This window comes from Notechis scutatus, chromosome 1 (assembly GCF_049901735.1).
Source record: "Notechis scutatus isolate UNSWTSFEM ecotype Mainland chromosome 1, rNotScu1.2, whole genome shotgun sequence".
Classification (NCBI taxonomy): Eukaryota; Metazoa; Chordata; class Lepidosauria; order Squamata; family Elapidae; genus Notechis; species Notechis scutatus.
Window position 1 is genome coordinate 163,697,832 of NC_142009.1, and position 13,809 is coordinate 163,711,640.

The window sequence follows — 13,809 nt, forward strand, 5'->3', positions numbered from 1 at the left end:
TCAGTCATACTGTAGAAGGCTGCGGTATGGGGCCAAACAAATGACTATATTTCCACAAGTATTGCATTGGCAAACATAACCAATGTTCATTAGGGACATGTGTGTATGTTCACACAAAATTTCACTGAAATCCGTGATGCTCGAGCAGGGCACTTTTCTGAAATCAGACCACTTGACATGGAATGACCCGAAGCTTGTTATAGTATGCTTTCAAATAACAGATTACATTTTAGATAAGGGGTTGCCAACGGGGGGGGGAGAGACAATATTCTAGGGGGTGCAAAAACTTGAGTTTTAGAAGTTTCTAAATTATAGTGCATATGCATAATTATTTTTTAAGGAGTGCAAAGAATATATCAGAAGCGTTCTATGGGTGCAAGGTATAGAAAAGGTTGGGACCCCGTTTTTATCTGGTAGATGTCTGTCACAGTATAGAAAAATACTGCAAGTAGTGCAATAAGCAGATTATCAACTGTAAAAACAGTACCTTCATAGGGGAGGTGCTTGTGTATAGTATATGTATGTGTGTGTGTATGCATGTGTATGTGTGTGTGTGTACGTGTGTACACACACATATATAAAATCTCACTTTTTCTCCAAAAATCTAACTCCCCCATTCTTTCAACCGAGTAATTTTTTCACAAAACCCAAGGCTTAGGCAAATGAGCCCCCATCTCCCATGCAGGGAGATTTCAACCTTTCCAGTCCAATACATAGCCTGCAAATGCTCTCAAGTATATCCAATTCTATCACTGTGCATCCCAGCAAAGCAAACACTACCAATTTCATGCGATCCTAAGTCTGTCACTGTGTAAAAAGGTCCACATTTTTCTTTGCAACTGCTGTCCTCACTGCGGTAGATTTACCGTGGTCCCTCTCCATTCCTTGGCAATACCACTTTTTAATCTTACTAGGTGTGGCAATACTGTAATATTTCAATGAAAACGGCTTAATCCCCAAATCTCCGTTCTACGAGAAGATGCGAGGTAGAGATTTACGGCCTATCCTCCACAGTGAGTTGGCGACTGAAAAACTGAAGACCTCTTCCCGGTCAGCCAGCCAGCCAGCCGGCCGGCCAAACGTCCCTTCCTAGCGCCTCGGCCTTTACTTCCCCCCGCTTCGCCTTCGCCGCCGGGATTGTTGGGAGGGACACCGCCCAGCCTCACCCCAAGGGGCGTTTCCATGCTTAGCTGCATCTTATTCCCACCTCGCACTCACCCGTCCAGCCGTTACTCATTCAGCCCCGGTTAAGCAGGAGGAAATGGGTTTCTTAGAGCCGCTAGACGGATGCGGTTCTTGGATCCACCCGCTTTCATTCACAAAAAAAAAAAATGTAAACAGACGGCGCTTAAACCACCAGCTTCCTTAAAGCCGAGGTGGCGGCACCCGCCACTCACGGCAAAGGGAGGGGAGGGGGACAAGATGGGATCAGTGTCGATCAAGGCTCTAAGTCCCGCCTTCCACGGGCTGCTAAAAAAGCCCAACCCCACCCTTGGCTTCAACGGCTCCCACGGAACCGAGGTCCAACGTGGGGACGACTCAGATGATGGCTCAAAACCACCCGCCAGGCTTCGAACGAGGCCCCGATTGGTGCTCTAAAGCGTCAATCACCCCCCAAATGGCCCTGTTCCCCTTCCCCGGCTCCAAATCCTCCCCAGATGCCTCCGGCGGGATCCATTCCCAGCTCTAGAAAGGCGCAGGAGGAGACCCTTCCACGGGCAACCCTCTCCCCGTTGGTTTAAAAGGAAACGGGGGTGCCCGTATAACGATTGGGCAATCCCTGGCATCATCACAACCGCGATCTTCCGACGAAGCCTCTGCGCCAGATACTGACCTGGGTTTTTGAAAACCAGAAGAAGAAAACAAAGCGTAAAGGAATGAACGACACCCCCAGCCCCACCCCCAGCCCCGAGGAAGTTGCCGTCGACGAGGAAGAGGACCAGAAACAGCCCCCGGGCGCTACCGCTACGGTGCGCGCGCCGCCAACGGAGTCAGCTCATGACGGAACGCGCCATCTTGGAATTTTCACATAGTAACCCACGTGGTACAGACCACTTTTTTTTCCCCCCTAGCTCCCTTTAAGCCAATCGGAGGACGAAGCTATTAATAGCCGCACTCCGATTTTTCCTCTTCGCCGTCCCTCTCGCGTCTCGCTTCCCTCCCTCCCTCCTTCCTTCACCTCGCTTCAGAAGGGAAAGGGAGACAAGTTTTGTAGCCTGGGGGAGGGGGGGGCTGTTGTACAGTATTCGGAAGATTTCGGAAGTAGGACATCCTTCTCCGAAACGATAGAAATTCTCCGCATTACTGGAGTCTTTTTTCACACGATTCGGGGGGAAGCAGCAGTCTGCCGCCCTACGCATAAGGCTAAGCATGTTAAAACATTACAAACGTGACGATCAATTCCTGTGATGTAACAGAGCTCTGGAACCTTGTCTTCTCATTGGTTTAAAAAAAAATGATTAAAAAAATAACTGCTGAAGTCACCAGAGCAGTATTTAAACAGTGTTTACAAATAAAGCCAATTCCACCGGACCTAATGAAACTTATTCCTTCATAAGGGGAAGGTAAAAGAGGAATCGTTTTCAACCCAGTCATCAGTTCTTTTGATCTATAATTTTTACATTAGAAGACCCACTTGAAATTCCTATCAGATAATATGACATGCCTGTCTGCCGCACATTGTAACCTAGTGATGAATTGAGGACATTGCTTGGATGTGTGGGAAGTGGTGGGATTCAAATAATTTAACAACCGCTTTTCTGCCCTAATGACCGGCTGGCTGGGCGTGGCCAGGCGGCGAGACAGCACTCAGCCTCGTGCAGCACTGGGGGGTGGGTGGGCTGAGTTTAATTGCAAAATGTGGGCTTTGCTTTGTGATATCCAGATGTAGCGAGCAAGGAGTGTGAACTGCACAGAAATACACTTTTCTTTGGTTATGAAGAAATAGCCCCAAAGTCAGACGTCCACTAAATGTAGACTGACTTTTAGCTACACACATTCCCAGCAAACAGCAAATTTTGAAGCTCCAGGTAAAGAGGATTTGTTTTAGGATGAGTAACCACAGTTTGCATGTTGGAAGTCCCTAAAGGAATGCTGGGAAACTCTGTATTTCAAAAAAAACATTTGAGGAAGGGGTGCAGAATAGACCTTCTCTGCCTGAGGTTCGAGAGACTTGGCACCAATCAAAACACTTTTTGTGAAGCAACTGATCAAAACTGACAGGGTAAGCCACTAGTACAGTGGTGGCGAACCTATGGCATGCAGAGTCCTCTCTGTGGGCATGCGTGCTGTCATCCCAGCTCAGCTCCACTCCACATGCGCGCCTCTTGCTGGCCAGTTGGCCTTCAGGTGTCTGTCATGCATGCACTGTGGGCATGGGCGCATGCACAGGGCGTGCGCATGCACAAGGTGCATGGGCGCATGCATGGGAGGTGCAGGTGCATATCAGGGGCATGGCTTGCATTTGGGGTATGCGCACATGCTTTGGACACTGAGTGCCCAAAAGGTTCACTATCACTGCATTACTATATGAAAATAAGAGCAAACACCACTCCCTTCTAGTACTGATGATGTTACCTAGTTTGGTAATGAAACATCTGCAAGAAAACCATCAAGCTCAGAGAGCCCCAAGGACCCCACAGTTCAACCCTGAGCTACAAATATTCTCTTCTATCAATAAACACTTTTTGGTTAGAGGGATTCGGAGCCTGCCTGATATGAGATGGCTCCCAGTGGACTTCATTCTAAAGTTTGATATGATTTCTGTAAATAAGGAATGTAGAATTATAATGGCTGAGTATTTGATCCTTCATACATCAAAAAAATACAAAGATGAGGGATAAACAAAAAACAGATTTGAAAAAAGAAAAGGCTCAGGAAAGAAAAAGAATGAAATTGTAAGAAAGAAAGAGGAAAAGAAGGAAAACCGAAAAAGAATGACTTTCAACTTTGTTACAGATATAAGTAAAACAATGTATCAAATTCTTACTCTGAGATTAACATTTATCTACATTATTTCCATACTCCCTTATTTAATCATCAAAGCCCAGATCAACTTTTAATTTCAGTTTCTCACAAAAAGTCCAGTATTGGTTCATATCGCTTTCATCACTGTTTGTACACTGAGAGCATATGCACCAAGACAAATTCCAATCAAACTTGGCCAATAAAGAATTCTGTATAGTTCTATATAGTTGTTAACGAAATCCAACTGATTTATTTAATTGCACCAAACTCTAAATAAAACAGGAACGGAAAATCCTAAGCTCTAGTGTAGACCATGCTTCTCAACTTTGGCAACTTTAAGGTGCATGGACTTCAATTCACTGAAGGCAGCATGAAGTTCGCCCATCTTAAACTTGCCAAGACTGGAAAACGCTGATCTACAGGTAGAAATTTTTCCATTCCTCATTGATTGATTGATTGAATGATTGATTGAATTTATATTGCTGCCTATTCGCCCATGGCGACTCGAGGCGGCTTACAGAATGTAAAACCATATTTAACATATGGTCATGGGGAGATGGCCATAGTGGACGTGGCCAAGGTGGGCGTGACACAGGACTCCTGTCGGGACACCTGTGGTGACCACATGCTAAGACAGGACTTTCCTCAGATTCTCCCTCACTCTCATTATACTCTTCCTTCCTTCCTTCCTTCCTTCCTTCCTTCCTTCCTTCCTTCCTTCCTTCCTTCCTTCCTTCCATCCATCCATCCATCCATCCATCCATCCATCCATCCATCCTTTTCTTCTTTTCCCTTCCCTCTTCATTCTTTCTTCCCCTCTTTCCTTATTTTTTCTTTCTTGCTCTCTTCCTGAAAAAACTTACCTGCTATGTTACTATTGGGGAGTAACACAGCTTATGAGCGGCAATCCGCTCTGCCGTGCAAATCAGCTGAGAGGATACAGGTAGGTACAGCACAGGGGCAGGCGGGCCCACATGATTGTCAGAACAAACTGGTTCACTGCCAGCTGATCATCAGAGCTAGGGGTTCGCCTGAACAGATCCGAACCGGGAGAATCCCACCCCTCAGTAGCTGAAAACCCTCCTAATATCTTGTCTGATTGTGTAGTTCAACAGAAGAGGGCCCTTTTGCAGATGCTCTTGCTGCCAGATGCTTGAACATCTGGTAAACAGATGACCTCCTCCAGTATAACTCCCAGAGTAAGGTGATATATTTGGCACCATTGACACCGTATTTGGGAAATAACAAAACAGCATTTTCCCCTACATTTTAATAGATTACATATTTTTTATTTTAATTCTTGTTGTGAGGCTTTGTATCGTTTTTTTTATTAATGTGAGTTACTTTTGAGTTTTAAGTAATTAGAAATACCAGATATATATTTAACTACAAGTTTAATTTTTAAAAATCCAGGCCATAATCCCTTCGTTTGCTTGAGTTTTTATATATATAAATACTACAATAAAGGATAAAACAGAGTAAAAATAATAATAGTTCAAACAACATCTGCCTATCATAGATCCTCGGGAAGGACTCGACATGTAGATAAAAATGCCAAATCCAGTCTAAACATCTGGCTTGACCGACCATAATAATAAAAAATTGTACAAAATTAAATCCACTTTTCTCAACAGGTTATTCTAATTTGGGCAATGAAAACCTCAAAGGATCTCCTTGACAAGTAATTTATTCCATTTTCTGTAAAATAATTTAAAATACTATAAATGAGCAAAAGGTCATCAAAATATAAATGAACTATATTCATTCTAATAACATTTATCTTATTGCAAATATTCAAAAAAAAATCTTATCTGTCTAGACACCTATGACAAATTTCTTAAATAAGATTAATGTCAGGATTCCAAGTAATATGCCCATAGCAAACAAAACTCCAAGGCAAGTAGGTTCCTCAAAGAATAGTTTCATTGGACATATAATATTGGAATAAGCTGGTGAAAACCGACTCTGAATATTCCTGCGGGTTTCACCTAATTAAACATAAAAGTTTCTTCCCTTTCCCAAAGTCACATGGTCCAATCAAGGTTCCACCCCGTTGCCTGGTGACATATCTCCTCATCTCTCTGACCACCTGTGGGAATGTCCTTGGTTCCTAGGAGAAAGTATTTTATTTTGGCTACATACCCCAACTATCTCTATTCCCACCTCCCTATCCCTTAGCTCCAGTGTGGCAAACTGAAGCGTCAAAATGGCCTCGGTCATGTCAGCTTCCAGGTTGAAAGGCGTTTCTCCTTAATTGAAGAGGACTTCCTGCAAAAAAAAAAAAAGAAATCACAGATAGGTTACTCACAGTTCACCCTTACCTCCCTGTCCATCCCCCAGAGGCCCCTTAGGTTTCTGGGGGTACTTGTCATGAAACTGCTTAACCAACCTGTCTGCCTTTACATCCTAGCTCTTGACCCAGATAGCCTCAGATAGTGGGTACCACTTCCATTGCACTAAGTACTGCAAACATCCCCTATGTAGTCTAGAATCTAGGATTTTCTTTACCTCACAATGCATTTCCCCTTGCAAAACTATTAGTTTTGGAGCTGCCCAATCTACTGGCCTGATCTGGGAACCTACTGCCAACTTTAACAAGCTGCTATGAAAAACCGGATGCACTTTCCCTAACAAATAAAAATAAAATAAAATAAAATAAAACAAGCGAGGGAGTTTAAGTTGTACCATAACAGGGTTGATTACTTTCCACTATGTATTTTGGTCCTAGCTTTTTGAAAGGGAGTTTTAATTCTAGGTATTTCGTAGAAAGGTGAACGTTGCTCCCCACTTGGAATGGCAGTTGAGGGCTGTGGCATTTGTCAGCTTGCATTTTATGGGTTTTTGCCACCTCTCATAAAGCTTGCTTAGTATTCTCCCATGCTTCCTTCAGTGACTCCATCCATTCGCTTAGTGACATGGATGAGGGGGGCTCCCTGGGGAGTTCTAGCATGGGAAAGAATTCCATGCCACTGGTTACCTGAAAAGGGCTCAGTCCAGTGCTATGTGCACTGCATTATTGTATGCCACCTCAGCGAACAGCAGTAGATCTGCCCAATTAGACTGCTGATAGTTGACATAGCATCTCAAGTACTGTTCCACCATGGAGTTCGCGCATTTTATGGACCCATTGGTACTCAGATGAAAGGCTGAGCTAAATCTCTGCGATGACCCAATAGACCAAATAAATTCCCTCCAGAACGTAGTGGTGAATTGGACCCCTCTATCAGAAATTATTCTGTAGGGAATGCCATGCAACCTATAAATTTTCCTTATGAACAGCTTGACCAGCTTTTTTGCTGATAGGAGTCCTGGGCAAGCTATGAAATTGTTTTGTTTTGAGAATAGATATATTATGGTCCAAATGACTGTATTATGGTCCAAATGACCATATTCCCACCACTCTCAGGGAGTTCAACAATGAAGTCATGGCAATTTCTTCCCAGGGTTAGGATGGATTTGCCACTTGCTGAAGCAACCCTGGGGGTTTTCCTGACCTTTTCTTCATGGCTGCACAAGTGGCACAGCTTTTGACATAGTCCTCAATGTCCTTTTTCATCTTTGAAAAAGAAAATTGCCTTCTGGCTACATGCAAGGTTTTTAGATAGCTGAAGTGGCCTGCCTGCTTAAAATTGTAACTCTGTTGGAGTATCTGGAGTCGCAGGCAGCTGGGCACATACATACCATTTGGAGCCTTTCCAGGCTAGTCCATTTCTCAAGGTCAGTGCTTCTTTGTTATCTTCGTACGAGGGGTCGGCTGGCAGGTCATCCCTCAGTCTTTTGACATCCCTCCCCTGTCTGCAGCTCCCCACCACCTAGCTTGTCCTCGGGTTGTTGTTTGTGAAGCAAGTTGAGAGGGGGGATCATAGCATAGCAAGTTGAGAGGGGGGATCATGTTTACTGTTGTACTGTGGTTTGCATGATAAGATGTCTGCCAGGGATCGAGGGCGGGGCTGAAACCATGGTGAGACGACGCATCTCATGGGAGTTCTGTGAGACTGTCGAAACCCATGCTGCCGGGAGGTCTGAAACAGATCTAAATCGCTTCGGAGGAGTGATGAAAGGGGAGAGCAAGTTCTGGTGAGTGCAGGGAGTCCACAACCTCCCTGATTGGCCCAGGAAAGCCCCTGAACGTGCGGCAGGTGGCACCTGCCAATTCAGTGGAGGTTGGAGCTCCCCGGACGGGCTAGCTGCCCTGTGGTGCCTCGTCATTATACCATTTCAGACAAATGGTTGTCCAATCTCTTCTTTAAAACACCCAGTGTTGTAATACCAACAACTTCTGGAGTCAGGTTCTTCCACTGATTAATTGCTTTAACTCAGGAAATTTTCACTTAGTCCTAGGTTCTTTCTCTCCTTGATTAGTTTCCATCCATTGCTTCTTGTTCTGTCTTCAGGTGCTGACCCCTCTTCTTTGTAGCATCCTCTTAGAACACTGCTATCATGTTACCCCTAGTGCTTTTTATTATTATCATTTTACATTTTAATTTTTTAATTTTTATTTTGGCAAGAAGTCAACCAGACTCCAGCCATATGCATAAAAACATGTATATCTCTTTGAATGGTTGATCAAAACCATTTGATCAACCATTCAAAATTTACAAGGCAGTTCTATAGAGGTGGTTTTAATGATGGCAGAAAATAATTCTTAAGTTAAACAAAATGTTTAGCAGTATTTCCTCCTATTTACTAAACATCTTTTAAATGTGCACCTGTTAATAATATTTGGAACAGGAATAGAACTGACTCTTTATGACAAGATGTTATTTGAAACAAAATACACAGTATAAGAAGGAATTTTAAGAGGTTTGGAAACAACCTCTTTTATTCAATATTTTATGCACCCTGACAGCAGTGCCCATAGCAACGCTCACTGCACAAGTAAGACTTCAACACTAGCAGCTGTTCCTCTCTTAAGGAACTGGAGAAGCTAACTAAATCAACAGTGTATAGCTGTGTAAGCTGCACATCCTCTCCATAGAAGCCACATGCATATCTATGGCAAACATACAGTCCAACTGAAATCTGAAACTTTTTCTCCAACCCTATTTATAGATTGCAGATCTGTAAAATCTTTGTTGGAAGCATTCCTATGCAAATAAATTAGTGGGGGTGAGGGTTGAATAAATGGAAATAAATGCTTTTTTTCTTCTGCTAAAAAGAAATAACATTGTGAATTAGAAATAATATCCATTATGGTTTACAAATATTATTCAAATTGTTTTAAAATATATGCACACACTCAAGCATAAAGAAAGCCATCAAAAAGTCCAAATGCAGTGGAACCTGAATAGTATGTGGCTGACATAGCCTGCTATGCCGCCAGTGGTGACTGCTGCAACAGAGAGCAAAGGAATAAATAGTAATTGGCACCAGGGATAACAACAAATGAAGCTAAATATAGATCAAGTAACTCAAGATGAAGGCAGGATATGTTCTCTGTTGACTCAAAGTGCAAGAAAGCAAATAAGAGGTTTGTATCACAAGAAGGCAGAGCTTGAATGAATGTTGGAGAAAAAAAATTCATAATGGTGAAAAGCAGATTTACCCAGAGATGGTGTTTAAGCTAACACTGCCATTTGGATTCAATAGCTTAAAATTTCATTCCTACTTAAGAATAGCAAAATTTTTAAAAAAGGATTGAACCAATCTCTGTTTAATAACGTTTCAAGTGACAGTTCTCATGGATTATGAGCAAACGAAAAATGGTGCATATTGGAATATTTATAAGCTTGCCTCTCTTCCAACTCCCATGCCAGGTATTTAGGCCCTGCAGGCAAACCTCTGCAGGCAATGGAATGGAGTGAGGGATGACTCCAGGCTAACATTGTTTTTCTATTTGTCTTTTTCACAAACTACCAGCAGGAAAATCTATAACAGAATAACCGAGTTGGAAGGACCCTTCTAGTCAAACTCTCTACTCAGGCAGGAGACTTTATATCACTCTGGACAAAAGGTTGTCCAATCTCTTCTTAAAAACCTTCAATAATGGAGCACCTGTAACTTCTGGAGGCAATCTGTTCCACTGTTCTCACCGTCAGAAATTTTAGTTCTAGGTTGGCTCTCCCTTTGCTTAGTTCAGTTTTTATCCATTACTGCTTTGGAGAATAATTGATCCCCTCTTCTTTGTGACAACCCTTTAAATATTGGATGTCAGCCCTAATTCCAAGTGTGGTCTTACCAAATGTAGTATAAAGCAGTACTAGCATTTCATGTAGTCTTGATATTATTCCTCTGCTGATGCAATCTAAGAGTGCATTGGATTTTTTGACATCTGCAGCACATTGTTGGCTCATATTTAAGTGATTATCTACTAGGAGTCCTAGATCCCTGTCACAGTTATTGTTATTGAGAAAAATACCACTATTTAAACCTATGTACTTGGTTTTACATGCCTATCTTATTTTTCTCACCATTGAATTGCATTTTGTTAAATGCCCAATGTTCAAGTCTGTCAAAATTGTTCTGGATCTTAAACCTATTCTTGGGGGAATAACCAATGCTTTTGAAGTGTTGGTTATTCCCCCAAGCTTGGTGTCATCTCGAAATTTGATGAGTTCTCCTTCTATCCTCTCATTTAAATCATTTATGAAGATGCTGAAGACTACCAGGCCTAAGGTAGAACTTTGGAGAAACCCACTGTATGCTTCTCTCCATGTAGACATAGTTCCATTACATGTTGAAAGCGGTCAGCCAGTTATGAATCCAACTGGTGGTGATGCTGTCTAAATCCACATTTTTATATCTTGCCAAGTAGGCTGCAGTCTACTTTGTCAAATGTCTTACTGATGTCCAAATGTATTGTCCAAACATTTTGCTGGTCTACTAATTTAGTCACTTTGTCAAAGAATGCAATGATATTTGTCTGCCACGATCTGTTTTTGATATATCTCAATATAAATAAGCTAAGACAAAGAATTGAAATCCAAGAACTGTATCATGGGCCTGTACCAGTATTAGGAAAAAGCTCCCACTTCACAACAAAGATTATTATTGTAATGGGCCAGAGCTTGATTGGAACCATTGTGAGAGAAAAGAGATAAAGACCCCATTCCCATTCTAAAAATAATTTATTCTATGAAGAGATCTGCATTGCATATTAGATACTTTACAGAAAGATAAAATATATATTTTGACTACACCAATAAAGTTTAGAAAGAAAAATGCAATCTCTGTAGCCCTCCATATGACACATATTGCTGCACATTTACTTTCAATTAAAAATATTTTAAAATACTAATTGAAAATCTGCCTTCAAAAGCAGAGGGATAGAAAAAGCAGTATTCTTCATACTGGGAGGTGTGGATCTAATCTAGTTTTAACACACACACACACACACACACACACATACTGCATTGACAATTTGTCAGAAGAAGCCTGGCATTAATGGGGATATTATGTGGTAAATATGATAGCTTTTGTCTGAAGCAAGATGCTAAAACAGAGACAATTAAAAAATGGAAAGATGGAGATCCTAGAGCACCTGGGAACTACAGAGGATTGGAAAAGAGCTGATATGGTCCCCATCTTCAAAAAAAAATGTGGGGGGGGAACACCCCCAGGAAAATACAGACCAATCAGCCGAACATCAATACCCAAGAAGATGCTAGAAAAGATAATAAAAAAAAACAGATCTGCCAACATCTAAAAACAGGTAAAGTAATAACTAGAAGTCAGGATGGGTTTGTTAAAAACAGATCACACCAAACCAATCTTATTTCATTTTTCAACATAGTGACTAAATTAGTAGACCAGCGAAATACTGTGGACATAATATAGTTAGACTTTGGTAAGGTATTCAACAAAGTAGACCACAACCTACGTCTTGGTAAGTTAAAAAAAAATGGGGTAGATAGCATCACCATCATATGGATTTGTAACTGGCTGATGAACCATACTCAACAAGCGGTCCTTAATGGGTCTGTCTACATGGAGGGAAGTAAGCAGTGGGGTACCACAAGGTCCCGTCTTAAACCCAGTACTGTTCAATATCTTCATAAATGGTTTAGATGAAGGAATAGAAGGGGGAATTAAGCTGGCTACCAAATTTGGGATGAGCCGCATCTTTGAAAAAGCATTTTGGCAAAGGGGGGGGGTTTGGGTTGGGGGGTGGGGGTTTGGTGGGGGGGGGGGTCACGAGATAGCTAACACCCTAGATCAGTGGTAGTCAACCTGGTCCCTACCGCCCACTAGTGGGCATTTCAGCTTTCATGGTGGGTGGTAGGGGTTTTGTCCCCTACTTTATAAATCACCATTACTGTGGAACCGGTGGGCAGTTAGAGAAAAAAATTCTACTAACAGAGATACCGAAGTGGGTGGTAGGTATAAAAAGGTGGACTACCCCTGACCTAGATGATAGCCTCAAGATCCAGATTGATTTTGATAGACTTGAACACTAGACCCTATCTAACAAAATGAAATTTAATGTAGAGAAAAGTAAAGTCCTACACATATAAACTGGGTGAAACCAGACTTAATAGCAGTAACTGTGAGAGGGATCTTGTAGTCTTAGTGGACAATCTATTAAATATGAGCCAATAGTATGCGGCAGCAGTCAAAAAAGCCAATGCAATCCTAAATTGCATTAACAGAATGAGAGCAATCAAGATCAAATGAGGTACTAATTCCACTCTATAAAGCCTTAGTAAGACCACACCTAGAATTCTGCATCCAGTTTTGGTCATCACACTATAAAAAAGATATTGAGACTCTAGAAAGAGTGCAGAGAAGAGCAACCAAGGTGATTAGGAGACTGGAGGCTAAAACATATGACGAATGGTTGCAGGAACTGGGCATGGCTAGTCTACTGAAAAGAAGGACCAGGGGAGACATGATAGCAGTCTTCCAATATTTGAGGGGCTGCCACAGGGAGGAAGGGGTCAAGCTAATTTAGTCACTATGTTCCAAAGCACCGGAAAGCCAGACAAGGAATAATGGATGGAAATTGAACAAGGAGAGATTTAACCTGGAAATAAGGATACATTTTCTGACAGTGAGAACAATCGACCAATGGAACAGCTTCCCTTCAGAAGTTATGGGAGCTTCATTACTGAAAGCTTTCAAGAAGAGACTGGGCTGCCATCTGTCAGAAATCATTTAGGGTTTCCTGCTTGGGCGGGGGGTTGAACTAGATGATCTACAAGGTCCCTTTCAACTCTGTTAATGTTAAAGAATATGAAAGGACACATTGACATTAAAAAATTAATTAGAATTTGGAATACTTTATTATACATCACATCTGCAAAATTATAAATTTATCATCATGCACCAGTGCACAAGACTATGGATATTTACGGAATCTCGTGATTTTTCCAACCAGCCCAAAATCACAGTCACCTCTGTATTAATATTTTAATGTAATAATTTGTTAGTTCAGTGAGGTAATTATTTTGCTGGCATTCCACATAGCTACAATATAAGGCATTCTCCAACTTTTTGACTATGCAGAACCAGGTACATAACCTTGAAAGCAGAAAAGTTGCTGAAAGGATACTCGGGAAAAATATGTAAATTTCGTGCAACACCATTTTTGCAAAGGTTCCTCTTTACAGAAAGATTTGCACCATTTCTGTATTCAGTGATGTTGAGGGATTCTACCCAAGATCTGCCTGTCTCCTATTGCCATGTTTCTGTTAGTATCTCCCCTCAAAAGATCAGATACCAGTAAATCATTTTTCCTGATATTTTGAAAAGAATACATTATTGTAATGGGAAGAAGGGATAACTTTGAGGAACAGGAAGAACCACAACCAAGAAAATGGTCAGATAAAAGAAATCTGACTCCAGGGCAAAATATAATTGGAAAAAGCATCTTAGACAAGACCCTCCCTAGTTCTCATGAAGATA

The 13,809-nt window shown here is 41.7% G+C and overlaps 1 protein-coding gene across 4 annotated transcripts in view; it reads right to left on the reverse strand.

The window, feature by feature from the left end:
- HDAC4 (histone deacetylase 4) overlaps positions 1-2,048 on the reverse strand; it is a 200,868-nt gene extending 198,820 nt beyond the window's left edge. The window contains exon 1 of one of the 4 annotated variants that reach the window (XM_087949352.1): positions 1,835-2,048. Coding sequence is in view for 1 of the 4 variants with exons in the window: in XM_087949354.1 (XP_087805480.1) it covers positions 1,219-1,237 (19 nt within the window). In the remaining 3 variants the exon portion in view is untranslated. Of the gene's footprint in view, positions 1-1,218; positions 1,317-1,834 lie in introns of those variants that run through there. The other 3 variants (XM_087949355.1, XM_087949354.1, XM_087949353.1) reach the window with 3 other exon arrangements.
- Between the last annotated feature and the right edge of the window lie 11,761 nt (positions 2,049-13,809).